The 26,953-nt window shown below is 49.2% G+C and overlaps 1 protein-coding gene across 15 annotated transcripts in view; it reads right to left on the bottom strand.

The window, feature by feature from the left end:
- Positions 1–115: 115 nt before the first annotated feature.
- TRAK1 (trafficking kinesin protein 1) overlaps positions 116–26,953 on the bottom strand; it is a 106,347-nt gene continuing 79,509 nt past the window's right edge. For 6 of the 15 annotated variants that reach the window (XM_082638159.1, XM_082638150.1, XM_082638156.1 and 3 more), the window contains 6 exons: positions 25,357–25,433; positions 23,717–23,953; positions 22,339–22,655; positions 15,860–16,195; positions 6,264–6,366; positions 116–2,983 (listed from right to left, as the gene is read on the bottom strand). In XM_082638159.1, coding sequence (XP_082494285.1) covers positions 2,185–2,983; positions 6,264–6,366; positions 15,860–16,195; positions 22,339–22,655; positions 23,717–23,953; positions 25,357–25,433 — 1,869 coding nt within the window. In that variant the 3' untranslated portion in view covers positions 116–2,184. Of the gene's footprint in view, positions 2,984–4,950; positions 5,444–6,263; positions 6,367–15,859; positions 16,196–22,338; positions 22,656–23,716; positions 23,954–25,356; positions 25,434–26,953 lie in introns of those variants that run through there. The other 9 variants (XM_082638148.1, XM_082638152.1, XM_082638158.1 and 6 more) reach the window with 4 other exon arrangements.

The following is a 26,953-nucleotide window of genomic DNA, read 5'->3' as shown; positions in this document are numbered from 1 at the left end:
TTACAACAGAAGTATATGACTTTCATTTAAGTTCCCCCAAGAGCTGAATACCTTCAAGTCTTTCATAGAGATTGTCTACTCAATGAAAAGAACAAAATACAAATCAGAATAGCAGTGTGGTTTCCATCATTTGAACTTATTTTATTGGTACTCATTAGCAAATAAAATTTAATTGTTGATTTTGGATGCATTACAACACACTTTTTGGTAGTGGGTGCATAATGTTCATCATTTATTAACTATACTAAATACTGCAACCTCCGAATTGTTGATTTTTACACGGGTATTTCCTTTGTGATGATGGGTGGCTCCTCTCTTTGAATACATAAAATGGTCCGTTCCATCCATGGTTTTCATATTCCTTTGTTATTCTACCTACTGCTTTAAAATACATTCAAATAAAAAGATATAAGTTCCTTGCAGTGAGTGCATACATACCACAGCGAGGAGAGTTGAAAACACAATTAACCAACACCCTCGTGTTCAGAGAATAAATAGTATGAAATCATGGGACCGAAGCTTGCTCCTGGGGACTTTCTCAAAGTATCTTCAGTGGACATAAGGTCACACTCACTCAACTGAAGGATACGTCTTTTGTGAAGGGTGGTGGGAGGAGGGTAATGGGGGGTACAAAATGACGATTTCATTTGCATATGATGTCATCCTTCCATAAATGTCTGGAACAAATGGCCACAGAGCACCGTGATGTGCAGTGCAGTCCTCAGATCAGAATAAATAAATGACCTGCTTGGATTGGAAAGCCACAGGCGCACTGCGACCGAGCTGGAGAGGACAGATGTTTGTTTAAAATACAGCACAGACAAATAATAAATAAAAGTTTGAAACTTAGTCAGTGACAGCGATGGGACCAGACTCCCTGTTTGTTCATGGTTCTTCTCACAACACTTCTACCTTTTCCTAAGGATAAAATGTGGCACAAGGACACAAAGGGCTTTTTGGGACCACTCTGTTCTGAAACAAGAGGGCAAAACGTGTTTTGAGGGCATCAAACGGCTGCAGAAGAAGACCACAGACGTGAAAGCATGCTCACCAGTCTAGGGTCCAGAACAAGGACCAGAACAAGAGGACCGCCAAAGCCTCATTTCTCTGTGAACCAGTTTGATGTTACCTTTGGCCGTGGTTCTTCTCTTTTACTTTTACTGTTGACAAATTTCATCCATCACCTTTCCCCAACCCCCTTTCCTTACGATCCTATTGTTAAAATCGCCTTGGGTCTGGTCTTAATTTGGTTGTGACACTGGGTCCCAGAAATAAGCTGCTATCTCATTAGCAGCTTGGTGTGTCTGAAACTTGTATTTTGGTGTCACAGAACCACAGAGAGAACGTTCACTGCGACTTCCCATCTAGTACCATTACTTCCCTGCATATATTAAACAAAAAAAAAAAAACGCAGAAAAATAAAACAAATCACACAGAACACACAGGGGCTGCCAAACGGTGCAGCAGGAGTGTAAATACATTCTCTGTCAGGTCAGACGTCTGGCCCAACAGTGGATGACAAAACATGGAGGGATGAATTCAGGTTGAAGGCATGAGAAGAAAAAGTCACAGCTCAAGAAAAGAAGCGACCGTCCGTGGGGGCCGAGCAGTGAAGGTCTTGAAGAAGCTGGGACCCAAGAAAGAAAGAACAGCTCTCCCATCGTGAAAGCTACAGCAGCTGCACGTGGCAGCGGACGGAGGCCCCTTACGCTCTTACAGGGAGGGTGAGACGAGGTGCCCAGTGACACCAGGCGGCACAGCCACTGTGCTACGTGACAGCTCAGGATGTGTGGCTCCGGCAGCCAGCCACAGATTCACTGGTTTCCTATCCATGGGATAAGAACACACATGGGGGTTTCAGTGCTTCTCAAAGGAAAGAAGGAGGAAAGACCCCGGGCTGCCCCTGCCCCCGGCCAGCACGGGCCAAGTCCTCAAGAGAGCGATGTCGGTGCTGGGGTGCTTCCCGTGGGATTGGAAGGAAGGGCAGGGCAGATACAGGTCTCCCGGTCCTATGTACACATTTTACAGAGTCTCCACTCTGCCCCCATTAGGCACGAGGTTGATTTGTCTAGCTCAGGAGGGGGTGGACAGAGGAGAGCAGAGGAAGCGTGCACAGTGAAGGGGGAAGGAGAGGGACGGGGGAGCAAGACTGGTTTCCTCTAGGGGAAGGGCCTTCTCCCAGCCTCACCGTAGGCTAGTTTGTTTGGGGAGTTTAGCACCCATCAAGATGCCCGAGGTGAGCGTCACGGGGGCTTTCATCTGCATGCTGGACCCCACCATGGTGGGGAAGCTGCGGTTCCGTCGGATGCCACTGTTGAGCTGGAGCCCGCCGATGGCACTGGTGACAGTGGGGCATCCAAGGGGCAGGCCCTCGGGTACCAGGCCTCCGGGGACAAGGGCCTGCGTGGGGCCCGGGGGCCCACAGAGGAGAGGTCCCTGGTCCTCAGTCAAGGTGGGGACGTGGGCTCGCCCCGAGTTCACCACTTTGGCCACACCAAACCTCCTGACTTTGTCCACGAGGTTAAGGTTGGAAACAGACACGTCGGTCTGGCTCTCGCTGCTCCGGACAGGCTTCTTCTCCCTCACCTCCCTCAGGATGGAGCTGGCTGGCTTGGAAGCCAGGAAGTTGTCGTAGGGAGGGCTCGTGCACTTGAACTCGAAGGAGGGCGGGGAAGACGTGGGCGACTGCATAGGTGAGTTGGGCGGGGTAGAGGGGATCACGGCCATCCTGGGGGTGTAGGAGTGCAGAAGAGAGCCCCGGCCAGCCCTGTCCCAGCTCTGGGGGTCGTACACAGCCGCAGAAATGCCCCGCTCCTTCAGCAGCCACACCAGCCCCAGGGATGTGCTCATGGTGGTCGTGGACTCACGGACGTTAGTGAAGGATTCGGCCAGGCTCAGTCTCCGCGGTGTGCACGGCGTGGCCACCGGTGTGGACTTCAAGTGGCTGGTGCCGCCACAAGCTGGAGTCGGGGCCGAGTTAAGGCTGATAAGAAAGGACAACAGGTCATTGATCAGAAAATGCCCACGAGCACCAAGGAAGCAGTCTGTGGTCAGCCGCCTGCAGGGGCGCAGCGCAGCCCTAGGACATGCTGAGGGGACTCCCCCAGCCCAGGCTCCCCGGGTGCCTCTTTCCATGTCTGCTTTCCCTCTCACCACAGGGGCCATGGATTCCCCGAAGTGGGGACGTGGTTTAAGTTAACAGGAAGCTGCATGTGATTTCCCTCTTTCAGCCCTAGAGGGTGGGTACAACTGTCCCCTTTGCAGGTGAGGGAACTGAGGCTCAGGTTAGGTGACTTACTCAACGTCACACTCAGCTACTCCGTGGAAGACCCTGGATTTAAACACAAGTCTGAGTGACCCCAAAGATAGGGGGGAGGAAGGCGTTCAGCAGAGAGGCTTTCTGTCCCTCTCAGGTTCCCGCCTTCCTTCCCAGTAGCCGCGTCCCTGAGGCCAGACGTTAACCAGGGCTACGGGATATGAGAGTTTATCCTGGGAATGGTCGGAGCAGGCGGGACATCTCGGTGGAGGACCCTTGGGTGATGGGGAGACTGAGGCTGAAGGTGGCCATCAAGTCAACAGCAGACCTGGGCCTCCTGACTCCCACCACAGTGTTCTTCCCTCTGCACCCTGCTGTCCTTTAGTCCTTCACCCATGGGTGCCCAAGTCCACCATGATGAATGGAGTTATTGGGACAGAGGGAGCCACGTCACGTAGTATCAGATCTTCATCTATGGAACCAGCTAGAAAAAGGCCCACTGGGTGTGTGAAACCTAGTTACTAAAGGAAAAGTGGAAAGGTTCCTTCGTCTACTCATGTCATGCTGACTGAGGACCCACTATGTTCCAGAAGCTGGTATCCAGCCGTGAGGGAGTTAGGGCAGAAGGTATAACAGACGGGCAGCAGTGGGGAATGCACTGCTGTCTGCCTGAAAAGCAGGAGAGACCCACTTTGAACAACTGCTTCAGGGATGGAGTGAGGCCACCCAGGCACGGAGGCCCTGAGCTGCTGCTGGATGAGCAACCGAGCGGCACAGAAAACACATCCCTCCTGACGGTCTCATGAGACCTGCCCTGGCACCTGCCCAAGGATGCAGCAGGGGCTGCAGGTGCCCCTGGGAACAGGCAGCTGGGTGGTCCCCGGGAGCCGGGGGATAGAGCCCTCTCTCCCCAGCCTGACAGGGGACAGGCCACATACCTTGGACAAAGCACCAACTTCGGGAAAGGGGAGGAAGGGGATGGGCTCTGGAGCAGGTCCTTGGAATGAGTGGAGCAGGGCCCCCTCCTGCAGGAGGGACAGGTCAAAGGCAAGTACAAGTGGAGGCATCGGTTGGCTGCACACTCAGGTGACCTCACCACTGGCCAGTCTGCACAGGGTGAGGAACCCAGAACAGGCCTGTCTCACACACGCTCGGGACTGGGGATGCTGGTGGGTCGGGAGCACTCAGAGGAACGTGGGATTTCTAAGGTTAAGACGTGGATTCTTCAAAGGGCACAGGTGGGGCTTCCCTGGTGGCGCAGTGGTTGAGAGTCCGCCTGCCGATGCAGGGGACACGGGTTTGTGCCCTGGTCCGGAAAGATCCCACATGCCGCGGAGCGGCTGGGCCCGTGAGCCATGGCCGCTGAGCCTGCACGTCCGGAGCCTGTGCTCCGCAACGGGAGAGGCCACAACAGTGAGAGGCCCACGAAATGCAAAAAAAAAAAAAATAATAATAATAAATAATAAAATAATAAAAAGGCACAGGTGGAATTCTACAAAATTGATCTACAAGCAATAGAGGGCCCCCCCCAAATCTGGACTTAAAACCTTGTTCACAGAGCCATTCCTAGGGAGATTCTCTATTTTGTTCCAAGCTGCCATTCTTTCAAACTCAGGCAAAAAGCCTTTCTTACTACTGACTTCTCAGGCTTTTTCATCCCTGACGAGGCCAGAAGGACTTAGAGAAGAAGGCAGGGGTGTGGTGCGGAGTCCTATGGATACAGTCAGAAGAGCACCAGGATGCCAGCCTCTCCCAGGGGGAAGCTCTGTCCAGTGGTTCTAAACACGATCTCTTCAAACATAAAGCTGAGGGATAGGGAAGCCGGGTTCTCCAGAGGCAGGAAGGGAGACAGAGAGACAAGCTAAAATTTAGAGGTCCCCTTCCGGTGAGAACCTCGGTTAGACCTGTATTAGTGCTGGCACTCGGAGTGACTGGGGCATTTAGACAGGTTAGGGGTATCCGTTGTCAAGGCCGAGTTAGCCAGGCACAATCAGAGACAGGTCCACGCCTACGTCGTGGGTTAGTGGCGGCCACGCGTGCACACACAGCTCCTTCACAGGGCCCTGCCAGGCAGGCCCTGCTGGTGGTGTTCTCACCCCCTGCCTCGCCCGTGGGCTCACTCTCTGCCCTACATCTGCTCTCAGCTCAACGGGGCCTGGGGCTGCTTCGTCGTCCTCCTCACATGACCTGCGGAGAATTATTCGTCGTTGAAGGTGTTCCTTGGGGCAGCTGCTCCCTCCGAGCTGGCCCTGCTCACCTCTCTCCCGTAAGTTACCTTCCACTCACCCTGCCACCTCGTACCACAGAGAAAACAGCTGATGGGGTCACATGACCACGTTGGGGGAGACCATTTTCCCTTTCACTGGAAGCTCTGGGAGGCCTGAAATCCAGCCAAGCAGACCCCACTCCCCACCCCCCGCCCAGGCCATGCAAGTCCTCTCGTCCTATGGCACCAACTCTTATCACTTCTTGGAGGAGCCCAAGGGAAATGGACCAGGCTGGGCATGTGGTTCCATTCAAGTTTTATCATTTCGGTCATTACAGGGTGGCTGTGACGCATGGCCCCTGGGGCCATTGCCAGAGGCATAAGTGCTACCACAGGGCTCAGTAACTCCATTCTATGAAAGAACACGTTCTACCGACAAACTATGGGGCAAAAAGCCAACAGACTTGGACTTAGGGGCTGTGGTAGTGCCCTAAACTTCAGCTGGTTAAGAAGGGACGTAAGAATCTTCCATGGCCAATAAAAGAGCAACCAAAAGAGGGTCCAGGTCTCTCTATCTGTGCTGGATCTGAATCAATAAGGGCCTTGATTCAAAAAAATAGAAAGAAAGAAAGAAAAAAAGATGGGACTCAGAACAGGTGACTGCAGTGCTTGGGAGATGCTTCCAATGGCTGGGGGTAGATTTGAATGAGCCTCTCTACTTTGGCTTTCCTCAATGTTAAGTCTCACAGGGAGTGTCTCAGCCTCACCCCACCCTGCCCACCCCACGGCCGGGTCCCTTACCTTGGCGTGACCCGTGTGAGCTCGTCTGAAGGATGCAGGATGCGACAGGTGGTGAAGGTGAAGGTGGAGTTTGTCTGTGACATGCACTTCCCAGGGTGGTGGGCTAAATCAGGGGGAGGGGGAAGGGAGGAACAAAATATAGTCCTTGCATCCAAGTACACCCATGAGAAAAGTCAAAATCCCGCATGGCCCTGGACAGATGCAAGAAGCGATGGGCTACCTTGTGAACTGGATCTGGGCGAGGAAGGTGAAACACAAATGTTCTGGATCGAAGGTGGTCCCTCAAAAATAACCACACTTTTGAGCACTGGTGTGCAGAGCATCGAATTCCAGCTTCCAACCCAGTCCAGACAGGGTTTCCCATCAGCGTTCTTTGGCCAGTAGTGGATCCAGTTTGAAGGGCTAATGGGCCCTTGGGGGTAAATTTGGGTTCCCTCCTCAGAGGTCCAAATCGGCTTCCTTCTTTTGTTGCTTTACTTTTCGTTGGCAAATAGGTGCCAAACTCTGCCAAGGGGAGGGGAGGGGTGCAGGGCAGGGAGAGGCACTTGCACCTGGGAACAGGGCAAGGCTCACAGGCTCCCTTTTCTGTTTACATAAAAAGGGGCTTGAGGAAGCTGGCTCCACTACTGTCTAACTGTGGTCGACAGGGAGGGAGATGGGGCCTCAGCTGCCTCAGCAACAACGTGGCAGGAGTCCCTGGGTTCTCTGTGGGGCTGAAGCTCCAGGACCTGGGCTGGGCTGACACACAGTGGTGCAAGCAGCACCAGTCCCCCTGGGCTGCTTTCTTGTCATCTCTAGGATGTCTGGTTTCTGATGAAAATGAGACAGAACAAGTTGTCCTCAACTTATTTCCTCTGAAAGCTCCAAAGAGTTGTTAAGGCAGCTGAAGACTAAGATCTGGAGCAAAGTAAATCACAGAAGCGTTAGGACCATGCATCAGAAAGCTGGCAGGGGATAAGTAGGAATAGAGTCTACAGGAGACATCATGATTGTAGAGGTCATCCTCATTCATAACTCAAATGTAAAAAAGGAAGAGAAAAAAAAAAGGAAAAATGATGCTGTTCCCAATAGCATGCAAGGTGAGGTCTGGGTCAGCCCCTCTCCCCACCCACTCCACCCCTGTAGCCTCTCAGCCCCCAGAGACCTCCTTGGGAGACAACGGATTAGGATATTGGAGGCCATGAGCACGCTGAAGATTCAAAAGGCTGGAACTAGAATCTTCTAGCTCTTTATGGCAAGTTTTCTCTTGGATTTGAGAAAAAGGAAAAGGAAAACAAACCAGAAGAGATCGGTGCCCCAAACCTACAGATCCACACACAGGTGATTGTATCTTAAAACAAAAAGAAAAAAGAAAAAACTAGAACCCAGATGAAACAAACAAAAAAATATTGGAGACGCAAATTGAAGGCAGGCAGGACAAAGCCAAAGCACAAAAATGGTGGCGGTGACTCAGGAGCTATGCAAGACTGGTTTCCCCTGATTATTTTGGTCCAATCCATGTCTTTGTGTCAAGGAAGGCTCCCGTGGCCCCTGGCATGGCAGCCAGCACCGTGGCCACAAGAGCAAACTCTCAGCCACTGGGAGCTCCAGGCAAAGCAGGAGGGGGGTGGAAAACACACGTAAAAATAGCCTTTATGCATCTTTGTTTCTCAACCAAAAAATAATGGTTTAGGAACTCAGATAATTGAGAAATTACTGCAAGCAAAACAAAAATGGAAGAAGCTATGAAGAAAAGACAACCAACCAATCACGATTCTCTGATTGCAATAAGGTCTAGAAACAAAAGCAACAAAAAACCTGAGACAAGCATCCCAAATAACAGGCGTGAGGGGTTATTTGGGAGGGAGGAAAGAAAAATGCAGTAAGTGGAAGTAATTAAGACAGAACAGTTGAAAGAGAGAGAACATTTAAAAAAAAATCAAACAAAAGCAAGGCTTGATTTAAACTTAGAAGTGTACCCCATTTAAATACATGGCCAGAATATCAAATCAAAAGGTCACACATGTTCACTTTCTCCACCCCATTACATATCGGATCTTCAATCGCAACAGTTAGTGTGAGATGGACATTTTAGAGACAGTTGCATCAGCAGAAGCAAAACCCATGTTATTGCAAATGGGTTTTGGGAATAGGAAAAGGCTGCTAAAATTCAGAGGTCATCATTCCCCAGAAGCGATGGACAGTTTTAGAAGACCAAGGAAAATCAACAACAAGGATCAAAAGTGCCAAAGCCAGAGGTTCGGCCCCTCCGCAATACCACTGGGACGCCTGGACCGGCCAGCTCTCCGAGTCACCACTGCCCACCGGGCCGCTGCAGCATCTCCCTTCCTTGGGACACAACACAGAGACAGTGAGTCACCCGAGGCTCCTTGAGCTGCTGGGGGCTGATTCCTACAGGTCTGTGAACAGGAGACAGCAAATTCCCAAAGCAAGAGGCACTGACAGTCTTCTAGGCACGGAGCAGGGGCTCAGTGGGAGCACCCACTACTGCAGTCACCACTGCACCCCAAAGCCCTGCCTTAGGTGCTGTGGGTCAACCTCATGCTGCTCGCTTGGGGCCTCCAAGGACAGGGGTTTTGGATTTAATGTTCTGACTTCCTACTTAAATCCTCATTCCTTTTCTCGGTCTGACTGGAGGACTGCAGTGCTGTGAGCCAGAAGTATTAACACTGACAAGTACTTTATTTATTTAGGAATGAACTTGCATTTCCCCCCCTCAAAAGACCCTAACCTTTATTATTTTTATTTGTTCCTCCCCCCGCGGGTTCTGAAACTGTTACAAAATCCTCATCTGTCAAAGAGAACCTTTAAACTTCATTAATCCTTGATTATTCAAGATCGTCTACATTGGTGAACTACATACAGGTAACTACCGTGCAGATTTTTTGTTCTTTAAAATGTGCCACCTGCAAGCACATACCCTTCAGCCGAGGTGGGGTCTCAGAGGGCTGTATAAGGAGGACAGTCCCCCTGCTCACTTGCACTCTGACCGACCCAGGTGTGCTTTCTGCCCAGAGCAGGTGCACTTGGTAAATGGCTCTGACTGGCTGTGCTCCTCTGGGGGCACATGGTGCCTGGTACTGACTGGAAAATTGGGTGCTTGGGATCTTGCTGCCGCACCAGTCGTGAGGGAGCCCTGGCCCAGCCCTGAGTCTCCAGTGAGTTTGGGCTTCCTTCTTGGATGCCCTGAAGACCACGCTGGGGATTATCTGCAAGTGTGCTACCCAGACCAGGGTGACTGCTGCTTGGTGGAAGGCTCAGGTCTCCAGGGAAGATGGACAGGAAAGTCCAGTGCTCTCCTTGCAGCCCAGGGATCCAATGGTGAGAAGAGGAAAGAAACACGGATAAGGTTGGGTATACTGGCAGGGATCTGCAGGGTGACTGGGCTTTGCAGCCTGGCCGTCCACGTGATGAGATCTGTTCACACGAGCTCATGCATGTCGGTCAATTGGAACAATGCTTTCCTTCCCCCACCCACTGGGAAGGCCAGGCTGGGAATGTGCCAGGGAGACCAGAAACTTCTCTCTCTAAAGGCCATCGTAGCATCGTCCTTAAAAGAACCCTCCCGGGAGCCCACACAGCTGTCAGGGTGCAGCTGCACCTACTAAACTCTATGGGGAGCTGGGACCTACACACACAGGGCTTCCAAGGGGATCTCTGAGGACAGAGGAATGCTGGCCATGCTACACATCCAAGCTATTTTTTGGCTTACAGAAGTAACTTATTAAAATATTTTCTTTAAAATGACAAACCCATCCCAAAATCTTGGAAAAAGGGGTTTTATCTTTGTGACATACTGAGAGCCTTCCAGATTCTTTTCCCGCTCTTCATGGGAAGTGGCCAACTTGTGTAAAATAAACAAAATGCCTTGACCTTTTTCCCCTTTTCTTGACTTGAACATGTCGTGTGAAGCTACCATCACACGACTTGGATCTGCTCTGCCATTTCTATAAACTCATTCACCAACACACACACACACACACACACACACACACACACACACACTTCCCCCACCTCCTTTAATTCTAGTAGCTGCCACCACATCAACAGTGGCATCCACCGGCCGACCTTTTCTGTCCAAGCAAAAACAAACCTATTGAAAGTAAAAGCATTGTCCATCCAGCTTAAAGGCATGGCTTGAAAGCCCTGCAAACATCAGTACTTTTTTTTTTTTCATCTTTTTACCAGCTTCTAATGACTTTGTTGTTTTTTGCTCAAGGAGTAACTACAGTGGAGGTGGGACGTGTATCTTTGCCTGTCAGCTACACGCCCTTTTTTTTTTTTTTTAAAGCAATGTTTTAGAATTCTTCCTAAAAAACTAAACTCTCAGGGCATAGAAAAATGCTCTAAAGACTTTTTCTATCACTTCTTTATATAACTCTACATATGACTTTTTCTGGAAAAAAAAGTTCTCTGATGAGTCCATGTGGGAAAAACTCCATAAAACCTTTGTGTGCCCTGTGCTTCACCATTTACATAAATGCTGTTTGGGATTAATGTGGCTTTAACAAGTGTTTTTCTCTGGGGGGGTAGGGAATCAAGGGCACTTTCAGATACAGCAGTACAGCTTCTTTTCCTTTTTAAAAATAAAAGTGATATTAAACTACACAGTGTTACAAGATGACCTTTTTAAGCCCTTAGTTCCAGGCTTAACTTGGGCCTGTGACTCTTTTTCTCTGCTTCTTAAGCATTTCCTTTATACCAGCCCCTGTCTGGTCCTGCAGCTCTAGGGACCCCTGAGTCCCCAGTGCAGACATCCAGCCCATAGGCACTGGGGAGGTTTCTAGCACAGAGATTGTGAACCACATCACAAGATCTCTTCCTGGTTTCTGTACAACTTTTGTTTCCTGCAAAATTTTTAAAAATAAAAAGTCTACTTGTCCCCCTACACCAAGCTGTCTACTCTGTTTCATCTAAAAAGTGACTTAACAGAGGAACAATCTCACGGAATGGCACAGAGAAGACCAGAAATTCCCTCAGGTGGCCCTTGAGGTATCTTCAGGAGATAAAATGACTTAAAAAAAAAAAGATATATTTATTTATTTTATTTATTTTTGCCTGCGGCAGGTCTTAGTTGCAGCACGTGGCATCATTGTTGAGGCATGCAGCATCTTAATTGTGGTGCCCGGGCTTCTCTCTAGCCGTGGCGTGTGGGTTTTCTCTGCTTTAGTTGTGGCGTGCAGGCCCCAGGGTGCATGGGCTCTGTAGCCGTGGCCCGCTGGTTCCAGAGCACATGGGCTCTGTAGTTTGCGGCACGCAGGCACTAGTTGAGGTACACAAACTCAGTAGTTGTGGCACGCCGGCTTAGTTGCCCCACGGCATGTGGGATCTTAGTTCCCTGACCAGGGATCGAACCCATGTCCCCTGCATTGCAAGGTGGATTCTTTACCACTGGACCACCAGGGAAGTCCCAAAATCACTTTTTAGAATGCTGTTAAAATATCACAAGGGCAAACGCAGAGTCTCTTTGGATTCTTCGGATGCCAACAAAGCTGGACCCTGCGCCCTCTGCCTTCATGTCCGTCCTATGGCAAACACCAACAGGTGCGGGGAGCGGGCCTGGCTAAGCGGCCGCAAGTCCATCATCCAGCTGGTGCTACCAGAGCCTGTTCAAGAGCGCACTTCTCCCGTGCGTCAATAGGCGGCGCAACTGGACAACTCACCGGAACCTCAACGCGCACCCACGTGCTACCTCAAGGGCCCTCCACTTTAGAAGAGCCATTGTGCAAACAAACGCCCACTCAACAATCCAAGTGGGTGCCCCTCGGAGCACGGCAGTGCCCTCCTATGGTTTTCAGAGGTGAGGTTCCATAGAAAAAGCGGTTCCAGCAAGCGGGCTTGTTCTGGAAATGTTAAGCAGGGTTGACTCCGTGCTGTTTGGGATGAGTCAATTATGTGATTCTTCATTCATTTTTCACTTTGGGCTGCACTGGCCTGGTTCTGGTTTACTATACATTTTGATGCAAGAGCACAGGGCTTCCTTAGCATCTCCTAATACAGGGGGGTGAGAGCAGACCCCAGCTTTGTCCGTAATAACCAAATTCCTGTAACTGCTACACACCAGGGTGGGGTTGAAAAGTCTTCTCATTGGCGTGGGATCTCTTTGTCAACTCCCTCAGTGGAGATAAGAAGGAACCTTCCCAGAGGGTCTGTGAATCGAATGTATCAGACTTTCCCTTCTAGATTCATCAGGTCCTCACGGCCAACGTTGCCTCACAAGCCCCTTTGGGTCCTGCTTCTGCAGTGGGACTGACAGTGCAACAGGATGCCCACCCAGGGCTTTGCTCACACCAGCCCCTGCCCCAGAGGAGGCTGGAGTGATACTCAGTTCCTCGAGCTTTCTGTCTGCCTCCTTTCATCCACCAGCTGTTCCCTTCTCTTCACGTAACCTCTCCTGAACAGAGCCTGGACCTACGTATCAACTAAGCAAGCTACAAAAGAAGCTAGTTCTTGGCTTTTGCTTCTGGGCGCCCAAGTGCTGCAGCTTCAGGGATTTTCAAGGGCACTTTTGACCAAATGTGATTTTTGCCTTCAACACTCAGCCTCAAAAATGACACACAGCTCCACTGCAGTACCACTGCCAGATAGGCTGCCATGATTTACAGGAGCCTGTTTTAGGATATTTCTCCCACTGGAAATGGTCTCCATGTGTATGAGCATTAAGTAAACTGATCTTTGCTTTCTTGTCTCTCCTTTAAGAATCAAGGCATCCGAGATAATTCACCTGGACTGTCCATCCAACCATCTGCTGACCTAACTGTGTGACTTTAAACTCGGATCTTAATCCTTTACCACATGCAGACTCTTCTCTACACATAAATACCTAAAATTCAGAACACTGGCAGTACGAGATTATGTCTATTTCTGATAAAAGTGCACTTTCTATATGAATTAAAACATAAAATATATTACTGAAATAAAGTAAAACTGTAATCTAAAAATTGTTTTACATAGTCCATTTTAATCATCTAAATTATTTACAAATATAACAAGGATTTATCCTTTTTAAAGACATGGGATTATAAAAATCAAATAATGACATAATAATACATTAAAATATATTAATAAATATTTTTCAGTACTCAAAATGTTTTCTCCATGAGAGAGCAGGCTCTAGACAAAAGTGCCTAATATACAAGTTTTCCCAATTTCCTCCCATAATACCGGTTGTTAAAAAAAAAAGGTTAATCACCTTCTGTCTTCAAAGGTTCTCCCTACTAAGTCTTCCCAGGCAGATGGCAGCTCCTAGAACTGTGCTGTTTGGCAACAGGAAAGGGCAGACCAAGGCAGGGACCAGGCCAGCGGGGGTACAAATTCCAAGACAGAGGATGCCCCAGGCTTTCCCACTGAAACTTATCTGTCTACCTGTGACTCCAAGATTGTGTGCATAATGCCACTCAGGGTCCTTGGGATGATTTATGTAGAGTGACGTGCTTCTTACATTCCTAGAATCAAAGTGGTTCTGTCATTCCCCACAGAGAAAAAAGAGCCAAATCATTGTCCGTGCCTTTCCCTCCTGCACTGAGCTTTTACCAAGTCTCACCCAGAAAACAAGCTCGAAAGAACCTTTGCCTAGATGATCAGACCCTCCCTAAATTACCTTCAGCAATCTATATAATTCTTTCTGGTTGCACACTACCATTGTGACTCCTCTATAGTTTCCACTGTACGTTTGTGTGCCTCTCCTCAAAGTTGCTGGGATGAGTTTGCTGCAGGTTTGAGGAAGGTGGGAAGAAGCAACGGATACGCCTTTGTGTGTGGTAAGGAAAGTGGTTAGGACTTAGCTCCTCATAACTGGTCCCCTTGCTCCCTCTGTCCTCAGAGAGATATTCTTAGCTGAATTGATAAGCTTTATTCCTTCTCTACAACTTCTCCAAGAGAAACCGAATGGTGCTTCTTTAAATTTACAGGATTCACCTTCTAATCCACCTGCAAGACTGCAGGGAGGGGTCACCACACTCAACACGATGCCTGTCCCTTCAGCCACAGAATCAGCAGACACAGTGTCCCCTGTACCACGGTCTGCCTTCCAGAGGGGCACCAGTGCCGATGACACAGGGAGGTAACAGTACCGAAGGAAAAAGGGTTCCTTTTCTTAAGTGAGAAGATTCTAAATAATATGCATTTTCATTCCCTTGCAAGCTTAATCTGGCAACTCAATGGCTAAATATTAAAATAAGACATAAATAAACCCAGGTGCTAAATAATCCTTTGTACTTGATGATACCTCTAAAGTTTATGTCAAAGAAAAAAGAAAAGTTCCTTGGCCAGAGGTGTGTGAACTTAGCCAGGGGATGGGAGACACCACCATGAACCTCAGCTCTCTCCTGCCCTGTACTCTGTGGGGAGTGTTGGACCTCTCATGAATGAAAATTATCAGTCACAAAGATGAACGTCCTCTCCTCAAATCTGGTGACTTGGGAATGTCATGAGGATGACGACATTGGGTTAATTCATCTTTTTCTGGGTCTCTCCCCTCAGCCCAAGCAGCCAGGGGGTCCAAGAAGTCTGGGGTAAATAGTAAACCACATGACCCTGTGATGCCAGGGCCCTGGGCACAAAGCTTTTCATCCCAGTGACGCCTAGGATGTGTAATTCTGCAACCTCATGGTCATATCTTTAATATTGGGGTGAAGGGAGGTGGGCACAGAGATCAGCCAGTGCGCTTTTCCAGATTCATCTAGAGTTCTCTCTCTTAAAAAGCTTACTGACATCCTCTCAGGGCTTGCTGGATTAAGGAGTATTGCTAAAACACTTTAAAAAAAAATCTACTTTGGGGCTTCCCTGGTGGCGCAGTGGTTGAGAATCCGCCTGCTGATGCAGGGTACACGGGTTCATGCCCTGGTCCGGGAAAATCCCACATGCCGCAGAGCAGCTGGGCCCGTGAGTCATGGCTGCTGAGCCTGCGCTCCGCAACGGGAGGGGCCCCAACAGTGAGAGGCCCGCGTACCGCAAAAAAAAAAAAAAAAAAAAAAAAAAAAATCTACTTTGAACACATGTATAAGCTGGAAAGAAAACACATACTCTTTCACTGCAATTAGGAAAGGGAACAGGCTGATCTATGAAGTGATCTCTGAAATCCTGAACACTTTCTGGGCTTCTTCCAATTTTAATGCATCGTGTAGGTAACAGATCCTCTCATTCACCTTCTGAATGATCCAGCGCTCATAATTGCCCCTAAAACTGCCCAACTCAGCTCAGCTCAGTTTGGAAGTCACCAGGGGACCCGAGAAGCTGCCTTTTAGACATGGGGAGAGAGCCAGAACAGGAAGGGGGAGCTGATGCTTGGGGCGGGTAGGGGGGCAATAATCCACTTCTTTTTAGCAGCCTTTCCTGCTCCCCTCCAGGAGCCCACCAGGCCATGCACCTCCAAGATGGGCAGGGAGCCGCACCCATTTGTTACAAAAGGAGGCATCAGACTCTATTAAAAAATGGAACCGCAGAGTGGGAATGCTTTCATCATCACCCACACAGACGAGCAGAAGCTACAGACAGAGAGCCACTACGGATGGTGCTCGAGACAGAAGTGAGAATGGCCCGGAACTCTGCCTCCGGTAGAGATGCCAGGTTTACAGGAGTGATCGCGATGCCCTCACCAGACCCCTCCTCCTCCTCGGCCGCTGGCGGCTCCTGCATCTCCTCTGGGAAAGCCTGAGGCCGGTTCGGGTAACTTCTGCTGCCTGAGACAGTCACGCATGCTCGGGACCTCTCACCTGAGGTCTCTGGGTGCTGAACTGGCGTGGAGGTAGCTAGGCCCGGGAGGGAAATGTGGTCACCTGTGTCATCTTCTTCGAAGTCGTTAAGGCAGTACACTTCATCCAGGTCAACGTCCAGCGTCCGGAAGCCCTTGGTGACCACACCAGGCCGGGGGTCCAGGATGCCCCCGAGGTGAGGCTGGGCCAACTGCTGCCAGTGGTGAAGGGTGGCAGAACCTTGCAGGAGAAAGGGCAGAGGGGGCGACAGGGAGAAGAGAGGGTTAGGACGGGGGTCTAAGCGGATGGCTGTTCACCACCCTCCAGTGTGGAGCGTGAGCCCCAGGGGGCCCTGGGTGCCACAGGTGGACTCTGGTAGCGACACCCATTGCGCTGCCCTTGCCCCTCCTGCTGTGCAGCAGGTGCTAATCTCCTTCCATGCCTGGAAGGGGCACCAATTTGAGGACGCAAATCAATTTTTTTACAAAGTAAAATTAACGCCATACTATGTGCCAAGGATGTTTGGTGACAAACTCTTTATTTTAATCAACTGATGTCAACCCTCAAATCCAACACAGAATCACTTTAGAAATAGAAGAGGAAAAAATAAGCGAGGCAAGCACAGAAGAGGGGTGGGAGCGGGGAATGTATATGGATTCTATACCAAGTACACACAGCTGGGAACAGAGAAGACAGAGCAGAGGCAGAATAAGACGATGTCAAACCAACTCTAGGACCCACAACAAGAGAAAAGCAAAAAAGAAATTAAAGTAGCACCCAGAGAAGTGGTGGGCATGGCCGTCACCTCCTTTACCTAGGTTTTCTGTATTCCGCCAGCAAGCCTGGCAGGCTGCAGGTTTGGGGAGTGGGAACTGGCTTAAAGAGGCGCGATTTAAGAACACATAAGTCCACACAGAGGTCTGAAGCAGAGGAACCCATCTCCTGGCTGACACCAGAGCCTGGGACTCAGATGACACCAAGCAAGGTCTGTAATAACACCAGAGTGCGTCCTTGAGGACCTGGAAGGTAAACCCGGTGCTCCCAAAGAGAGGTGTTCCAAGACCAAGTCTGCTTAGGAAACTTGGGTTAAGAAGTGTATTTACTGAGGAACTGCATCTCAGAAGCTTTAGCATGTCACTGTGTGCCGAGACTCTGCCCAACCCATCTGCTAGAGCAAACCTTCCCCCCCTTAGGACACTTAATAGTCTTCACACGGCCCTGGTACTGTGGGTGCCCCGCCCGTGGGCATCCTATCCCCATTCCACAGATGAAGATGCTAGCCACACCAATAACATTCCACGCTCAACAGAGAGACTTTGAGAACAGTTCTCAATGAACTCCCAGACACTCACTGCTGGTTTCCCAAGGGCATCCTCTGTTGGGAGGGCAAGAATCCCTCCAGACTACCAGGATGCCCTGGGGAATGTCAGAAAGGGGAACCAGGGATGCCAGGGGCCAGCAGCTCAGGAGTCAAGATGAAAGAGAAGTGAAAGGCAGGCAGGCAGGCAGTGGGGTCAGGAAGTGGTCCAGGAATGTAACTGAACTCCCCGAACCTCCGCTGTGCCCAGTGAGTGCACTGCCTCCAAAACACTGCTGGGAAATAACTCTTCATGGGGCAGTCTCGGCCGAGGAGTCTTGAAAGGATTTTGCAAATGGGCAATTTCAAATCCACTTAAAAGAGAAAAAACTGTACACACTTAGGGATCTCTCCCGGTTTTAAGCGTCCCATGTACGACAGCAATCTAGGTAACCCGAACCTATTGAATATAACTAGAAAATACTCTAAATGCAAAAAAGAAGAGATGAAAGGTGCATATAATGAAACAAACCTGTGCATGGGACCCTGAGTCCCAGGTGCCACGGCACCATTTTTTAAAAAGCTACCCTGCATGGAGGCGTGCCAGCAGGGCAGCCTGCTTTACATGTATCACCTAGACTCACTCCTCAAAATCGCCCTGCACGGTTAAGTATTATTACCCACACCTCACAGACAGAGGTTCACTGAAGTTACGTAACTTCCAGAGTCACTGAGTTAGCGGTAGCATAGCCAGGCTTCAGTGCTAAAGGCCCAGTTCTTTCTGTAAACTCATCCTGCCTCCCTCCTCAAACCACAGGTCTGAAAACTAGCCAGGAACCTGGGCTCAGTGAGAATATGGAGGAATACATGGCAGGCAGTGCAGCTTCCCTGTGGGTATCCAGGTCCTGCCAGGAGATGCACACTCTCCCACCAATGGGGTTTCTCCTGCCACTCCTGGGGACCTCCACGCATAATAATCCAACATGGGCCCCTGGTTTGTGTGTTCACTGTTCACATGTCCACATTCCTGGCAACAAAACTACACTTGGGAGAAATTTTAAACAAGGCAATACGACACCCAGCTTGGGGCAGCGCATCCAGGTCTTAGAAGGAAGATGAAAAATCCCCAGATGCAATGTGGCCATGGCCACACTGGGAAGGGGACTAAAGGGAAAGTCAACACACTGGAAAGTGAAGAACCATGTCAAGGAAGTGGCAGATCTCCTCATCCTTCTGAAGGGGGTTCTAGACGTTTACAACGCACCGGGAAAGAACTCCTTGAGGCTGGGGGTCTGGGCCCGGAAAAGAGTCCCATGGGCCTCCATTCTCCATCTGTTTAACAGGCTGCCCCCATCTCTCCCCACCCCATGCATGAGTCTGAGAGAGAAATGAGGCTACAGAGAGTTGCTATTTGGAGTTAAAGAGGCTACAGAAGTACATGGAGTTTTTTGCATTCCCTGAAAATGCAGAGCAAGGAAATCTAGTGAGATTACAATGGAAAGGTTATGCTGAAAGATGCATATAATACGTGCCTTTTTACCCCACGCCTCAGGCCTCCTTTACTCATGGAATAGCCAACCTTTACTGAGCACTAAGGGCCAGGCTCTCTTCTAAGACGCCTACATTTACTGACTCAGTCATCAGGATAACCCTGCCATCCTCACGTTACAGATGAGGAAACCGAGCGCAGGGAGGTAAAGTGACTTGCCAGAGGCTGCACAGCCAGGCTTTAAACCCAGGCTGGCTCCAGTGCCCAGCCTCTTGACCATAAACACCACCTCTCAGACAGCACTGAGGAGGCCTCACATAATGTGAGCCTCAGAAATCGGGTCAATAACACACGTGAATGGTGTTCTAATTCTCAAACAGGTGTTTTCTATTCTACAAAAGTGACTATTGGTGAAAACCTCTGAAAACTTGACTGTCATGTGAGTTATGCCATGCAGGGGGCTCATGGACCATCTCCACTCCTGACTGGTTCTGAGGCCTGAGCAAACGTGGTGGTCCGGGCGTGGCAGTGGATGGGAGGTGGAGTGTGAGGGGTTCTGCCTTATTCAGAGCCTTTGTTGTCTCTTTCCTATCCCGTTTCCCCAGCTCCCCCCCACCTCCCGTGCCCACCCCTCCTGGCCTCCTTTATTTGTCAAGCACAAAGCAGGAGGATCACCGTACTATTAGCTACCTCCCATTACCATCACCTTCTCCCACCCACATGCGAATGAAGCTGGGGTCAGGCAGGCAAAGAGGGGAAATTTCATGTCCCTAGTCGGCACCAGGATGGTCTATGGAGCAGGGCGTGGACAGCGCAGAAACGTAATTACGGTCACTGCCCCTTTCCTCTGTTTGCTTTCTTTCCTCACCCCACTGTTCTAATTAAAAGGTTTTCATGTCACCAAAGGAGAAGAAAACTAAATCCATGTGTGTCAGCAGAGCACCTAGGGCTTTAAAAGTTAGAACTAAACCTGCTGGATAATGTACAGCTTGGAAGTGTATGCTTTTCCCTAATTACATATTAACTTGTTTATATTTGGAAATACTATCTGGTTATAATCAATCAGAAAGGAAAAGCAAAATAGAGGGGAAAAATACTGCCTGATTCATCCTTTTAATGCCAATATATCTCTTTCTAGTTTGAATATTTTGTTTGTCCTTTACCTGCTTAAAACGTGTAAGATAAGGTGAAGAGACAAGAGTGCTAGCATTCTTAAACACCTAGCCCAGTTATTTTGGCTGACACCAATGAGCAGATAGCAAGATTAATTAAATAGGTAAGGGAGACACAGATGGACGACACAGATTGGCTATCTGCTATGATCCCAGCCAACATTCTCCAGGGGCCTCACCATAGGTACATTTACCTGGGCCACTGGAGAGCATGGGAATCCTATCAGCTTCTTGGTGGCAGTGGAAAAGGATGTAAGAACATTGGCCCCAGCAAAATACTGGTCCAGGTCTCAACACTGGTAAGGCTAGCCCTTATGCCTGAGTTACTGGAATAGGGGCAAGTTCAAGGAGCCTACAAGTTAATAAGCACCTATCAGATGCTGGGCACGATAAAAACACATCACATTTATTCCTTGACACAATCTTGTGTGGCAGATGTGAGCCCTATTTCACAATAAGGGCAACAGGGCTCAAAAAGGTAAAGTAACTTATCCAACACCACAGTTAAGAGCTGTAATGAACCCAGCATCAGGCAGACTTCCATGTCAGCACTTCACCATATCAAATTAAACATGGTAACACAGAAGTAATTGTAGAGGAGAGGAAGAAAAAAAAATATTGGTTGTATTTTAAACAGCTAAGAAGTCAGAGGACTACAAAATGGAGCCAGAGGGATAGATCTCTATCATGAGGATACCTTACAGACCATAGTGATAAGACATGACTTTTTAATGGTAGTGATATGGGTTCCTGGTGAGCAGGGTACTATAGTTGAAACTTATCTTGCAAATCTAATGGGATTTCCTCTTATTCTATTAATTTATCACAAAACTACTGCTATCTACGTCACAAGATTAAAAGAGAAAAAGATGAATGGGTCAAAATAACTTAAAAAAAATCTCTTCCTACAATATGCTTGGAAAATGAATCCAAAAACATATCTTTAAATGATCTAATGAAACACAAAGTAAAATATAGAAAGCAGACAAGATAGAGATGATAAATTCCAATGACCTTTGAGAGACAAAGGAGAAAAAAGAAAAGAAAGGCAAAAAGTAAAATTGCAGAAATGGAAGATTTTATTGAAAGAAAAACAGACATAATTATGGATCAGAAAACAATCACCAAGCTTACAACTGAATAAACAGTTAAAAAAAGGATGAGCCATCCCTCTTCTGAAATCTAAGAAGGACCTAAATTATACAATTAAAAAGTAATTATGAAAAAAGAATGTTCGCCCACCCTCTTCCTTCCTTTGGAGAATTATAGCACCCAGCATTTCTTGGGTCTTTAACAAGTACAACCTCATCTTACAGCATGCATCCTAACAGGGGTGATACTGCCCCCCAGGGTTGAAAACTGGTTCTTCTGGGGTGAATAACTGTACTCTCTTTAGGCACAGATACACATATAACACATATATCTATGGCATTAACTTTTCTCGGGGGGAAGGATTGGGAATTAATGTCTAAAATGGCTTCTTAAAGAGGGTAATTAAAAAAAAAGTTGAGAAACACTGCCTTACAGAAATTCTGATTTGGCTTTGCATTAGATACATAGTAGAATTCTGAAATACCTTCTCAAACTCTCATGGGTTTCCAAACTAAAGAAGAAAAAAAAAAGAAAATTACAAGCACTTAGTGGCTCTCAGCAGGGTAGTGGTAGGTAAGGGGAACACATGTTATAATGCCTAAAGCAAAAAGAAGGAAAACAGGGGAGTTTTTCCATGAGGTTAATCATCTAGGGTGTCCCTGACACTAGAAACTGAATTGCCCCCTGGAAAAGGTAGGCTTAAAGAGGGACAGGACTCACTCGCCTCCACAGCCACCCCCTTCCCGGCCCCCAAATTGTGGAGGTCTAGAAGCCTTGCTCAGAACACACTGCATCTGAGGAAAGCCATACCCTCTTTATTTGAAGACCAAAGCAGAACATGAGTCAACAAACAGCAAACCGCTTTCACTTGGTTATTGAAAAAAACAACTTACAGCGTTTGCTTTGCACACCCCCTCCCTGACATCAAATTTTCTGAGAAGTCAAAGCATCAATTGGCTACACTTCTCACACCCCCAGGCATGTCCTGATTAACTTCTGAGGATGTTAGGAGCGCCTCTGCCTCCCCAAAAGATTTGTACTTCTAAGGTTCTAAATACAAGAGAAAGAGAACTAGGAAACCAGCGCCAACACGTTTTCTTTTCTTTGGCTGAGTTGGAGGTTAGTCTGGGCTGCGTGTGTATTTATTTCCAAACCTGCACCGGGAGAGGTGGAGGCCTGGCCACTCAGAGGAACTCAAACCAGCAGCGCGGGTGGCTATCTCGGAAGAAAAAGGAGTAGGCGTTACAGAGGTTGCCAGCTTTCCGGTGGTGGATCAGGGACCACAGAGAGTCGCTGAGGAGGGCAGAGAGGGGCCGAGGCCCCTTGTGATCACCTTCCAGCGGCTTGACGATCTGCAGCTTCTCGGGCAGGTAGGAGCGGCTGCTGAACGACATGCCAGAGAAGCCGGTGAACTCCGAGAAGCGCGAGTGCGTGCCCAGGGACATGATGCTCTCGGTGGGCGTCAGGGAGCCGCTGAGCAGCTCGCCCTTCTCCGCCAGCTCCCTGAGCTTCCGCTCCTGCTCCTCCTCGAAGAACCTCCTCTCCGAGAGGTAGTTCTCCCGGCGGAGGGACAGCCGCCGCAGCGCCGTCTCCAGGTCGTGAGAGCCCGGGGTGCCCGGCGTGCCCGGCTTCTTGCTCCGCTCCTCGTTTCTGGAAGGAGGGGAAACGGGGGGTGAGCGCGGAGCACCCAGCAGGGGGCGCTAGACAACGACGGCCTTACTGCTAGTTTCCAGGTGGCAGCTGGATCTTCTAAGTAAAACCAAGGCAGTTGAAATTTAGGCTAAAATGGGGAAACAAATGCCTGTCCAGAATAACAATTCCCTCTGTTGGTTCTTTTTTTCCTCAGGGAGGTGAGGAGGGAGCACTAAGGTGCATTGCAAATTTGCACACACTACATAAAATCCAACCCCTACAAAACATCTCCCTCATGACGCCTTAGGAAGAAACCTTCTTCAGGCTGATAACCAATATTTTATAATAACTCTAAGTGGACTATAACCTTTAAAAATTGTGAATCACTATGTTGTACACCTACCTGTAACTGACATAATATCGTACAGCAACTATACTTCAATAAGAAAAATAATAAAGTCCCGAAAAACCCAAAGTTCTGATAGAGCAGTTTCCAACTGTCTGACCCATCAGTTAGAAAAGCCAATTTTGTGAAGTCATAGGACAAGGATGGACAATGGAATGGCGGTTGTCGGCACGGGGGGTGTCCTGCAGGGCTTCAGGATGAGAATGACAGACCACCACTGAAGAGGACCCATCCCAGTAATGCATAGTGTGGCGGGCACTTGCCAGACACCCTGCACCCCACCTTCTGAAGCGAACCAGATTCTGGTCACAAGACCGAGCCTGAGTCCTCCTCAGCCTTTCAGAATCGAAGCTACAAAGGGGTTCATGAAACAAATGTCTGGTCTGTAGCCTTACAAATAAAGATTAACAGAAAAAAACTGTCATTTATCCTCTCCTCCAACATTTTACAGAAAAGCCGACTTCTGGTGCATCCTGTCATAACTCTTTAAACTGGTTCACATAGCAGCATCAAGATAAGCATAAGCTCAGCCAGTTGGTACAACAGATTTGAGAACTGGAAGGTCTACACTTCTCAGGCGACTCTTATCAGCCCCCCTTCTTCTGATGACTGAACCTGTGTTCAATCCCCCCTGTCCCCAAAGCAGAAAGATAAAAGACCCCGGCTGGCTCACCCCAGGTCTGCTGACTCTGCTTCCAGGATGATGCTGTTGGTCTTGTTGTCAAGGACAACGTTGCCGACGTCGCTGCCATAGAAGCTGGACCGGGGGGTGCTGACACAGCTGGACAGGAGGGAGTTCATGGCCGAGGACTGGTTGGAGCCAGGGATGTTCATGGGGGACGGGGTCAGAGACCTCTGCTTGACGACCTGGTTGATGTTTCTTACGGTCTCAAAGACTCGCTTCTGGTGACTGGGGAGAACGCACATCATCCATGACTAAGCAAGTGCAGGAATGACCCTGGAGTTCAATCCTCCAAACACTATCCCCTGAGAAGCCAATAGGCAGCTGGCCCACTGTGACCCCCAAGCAACCTGACACCCTGTGCCTTCAACGTGTTTCTTAGGGTGTTGGTTGGAATTCAAGAGACTCAATACCCACAGAATTCAGGGCTCCACTACGTGGTTGTGTCCTAAAGTTGATACTGCTTCCTACTTCCCTTAAGCTTGACCTACAAATTTTTTTTTTTTTTTTTTTTTTTTTTTTGCGGTACACGGGCCTCTCACTGCCGTGGCCTCTCCCGTTGCGGAGCACAGGCTCCGGACGCGCAGGCTCAGCGGCCATGGCCCATGGGCCCAGCCGCTCCGCGGCATGTGGGATCTTCCCTGACCGGGGCACGAACCCGCGTCCCCTGTATCGGCAGGCGGACTCTCAACGACTGCGCCACCAGGGAAGCCCCTACAAATATATTTAATGGTAACTTTTGTCTCCCACCTAGTTTTCTTCTCTCATGATAGTCTCTAGAAAGCAAATTCCAGGAGGGCAGTCTTCACTGCTCAGCACATAACAGGGCTCAATAAATTTTTGCAGAATGAGTCTTTGTTGACCATTCATATTTAAAAAAAAAAGTAAGACTTAAAGTTAGTCTTAAAAACTTCTATAATGAGATGATAAACACCAAATTAGTCTTTTTTTTTTTCCTGGAAACTGCCATTTCTAAGAGCAGAACCACACTTTGATGCTCATTTGTTCTCTTTAAGGAGAAAAAGGTAGGTATGTTTCTATAATGGCTGCTTCTTTCTGGGCTGCAAAGGGCTTCACACATGCACCGAGGCTTAGGGACTGGTCACTTCCAGGATCCCATTTAAGTTCTGTCTATGGGATTTGGGTACAGAGAAAACTTGATGAAATCAGATCCACAGGTTCCTTACACCTCCGAGCAGGCCAAGTGCAAGCTCTCAAGTTAGGAAGAGAGATGGCACAGGCCGGTGTGTATGCAGAAAGGAAACAGAAGCCTTGCTCACACCCCACCCCCCGAAGAGCCCTCTGTATCTCAGATTGCATCTTATTTTTCTTTTCCTTACAGATGTCAAATTTTTTTTAAAGTAACATTTTCCACTGAAAAGAAAGATAAAAATGAGCGGTGGTGTCAAGATGGAGCTTGCGTGAAGAGAGATGGGAAATACATCTGTCCTTCCCTAACTTTCCGCAAGTTCATAATATATATTTAAAACCCAACCAGAGGAGGAGGGGGGTTGTCAGCTGCGTTCTCTAATTCCCCCTAATCTAGACTGTCTGCGGAAGGACCACAGTGATCACTGCTGGCATCTGAACCCCACCCCACAGTCCCTGGGAGCTGAGAACCAAGGCCTTACGCAATGTCTGGCGACTCGGGCTCTTCCAGCTGCAGCTCCTTGCGCATGGTTCCCTCGATCTCCGCCGCCAAGGAGTCCTGGGAAAAGCCGGGAGACACACAGTGAGTGAGCAGCAATTCAAGCGCTCTGTCTCTAGAAGAGGCGCGAAGACAGCCTGGACACAGAGCATAAACCGAGGCCTCGGAACACAGGGTGACAGCAACTGCCACGGGCAGAACGCCGGGCTGAGCGATCCCCGTGGAGCTGAGTGTAAAGCCCCTTTGCTCCTATGAACTGAGGGTCTGAGAGCAAACCCAATGTTCCCTGGGCTAAACCATGGAGCTGTGGCGGTGACCACAAGAAGAGGCAGAGAGCTGGCGGGGGAGGACCTGAGTGATGGGTGCTGTCATTTGGGCTCTGCTCTTGTGATCCCTGGCCTCCGGCAGGGAAAGCTCCTGTGCTCACCAACCATCTGTGGCCCACCCACCTTTAACAACCGGCTCACATCTCATTTCCACCAGGAATCCTTCATCTCCTCCCCAAGGAGACAGCAAACACATTAAGACCTTGCCAGTTCTCTGCACAGTCCACTTGCGTCTTTCTCTAGCCAGGTTGTGAATGTGTGGGTCTGGGGAAGACCAGTCATTGAGGACTTCTCACCTCCTGGATGGGCCAAGCCCCAAGCTCAGACTCAGCAATGAAGGGGCCTGCTGAGTACCCCTCTCCCTGAGCCGCCCACCAGGCCTCACTGGGTGAATCGGAGCCTGACAATCCCTCATGCTCATGCAGGTGGATGCCGATAGGACCAGGGTGTGCAGAAAAGCACCTGCTGAGGCCTCAGAGGAGGACACCACCTAGGAGAACCTGAAGAGAAGGGCTAAATTCGTGCCGAACAACAGAACTTCTTGCGATGACGGGAATGTTCTCTTTCTGCACCATCCAGTATGGGAGACACTGGCCACAGGTGGCTACTGAGTGCTTGAAATGTGACCAGTGTGACTGAGGAACTGAATTCTCTTTTTTTTTTTTTGCGGTACTCGGGCCCCTCACTGTTGTGGCCTCTCCCGTTGCAGAGCACAGGCTCCAGACGCGCAGGCTCAGCGGCCATGGCTCACGGGCCCAGCCGCTCCGCGGCATGTGGGATCTTCCCGGACCGGGGCACGAACCCGTGTCCCCTGCATCGGCAGGTGGACTCTCAACCACTGCACCACCAGGGAAGCCCAGAACTGAATTCTTAACTGCAGTAATTTTAAGTGATTTAAATTTACATAGTCACTTGTGGCCAGTGGCTTCCCAGCTGACAGCACATGGGGCCTCCTCCAGGGTGTTCACCTCCAGGGCCCCCCAGTCCACTGGCGATGCTCCCGTCTGGAATTTGTAATTTTTAAGCTAGTTTATTTTTCTTAATACTGTTTACATTCCAAGTTCTGCACAAGGGAAGGACCTTCATACCACTTAAGAGAAACAAGATACCAAACTACTAATGACACTGCTGTTCTGGAGGAAAGTCACAAGCAAGGTCTGTGACATTTGTGGCCACGATCCCCCCTGGGCCATCTGGAGATGAGCATGGATCCCTTCTCAGAATAATGTTTTTAAATGAATAAAATAATTAGGA

This window comes from Mesoplodon mirus (assembly GCF_964341445.2).
Source record: "Mesoplodon mirus genome assembly, chromosome: 12".
In the NCBI taxonomy this organism is placed as follows: domain Eukaryota; kingdom Metazoa; phylum Chordata; class Mammalia; order Artiodactyla; family Ziphiidae; genus Mesoplodon; species Mesoplodon mirus.
This window is presented reverse-complemented; position numbering and strand designations above follow the sequence as displayed.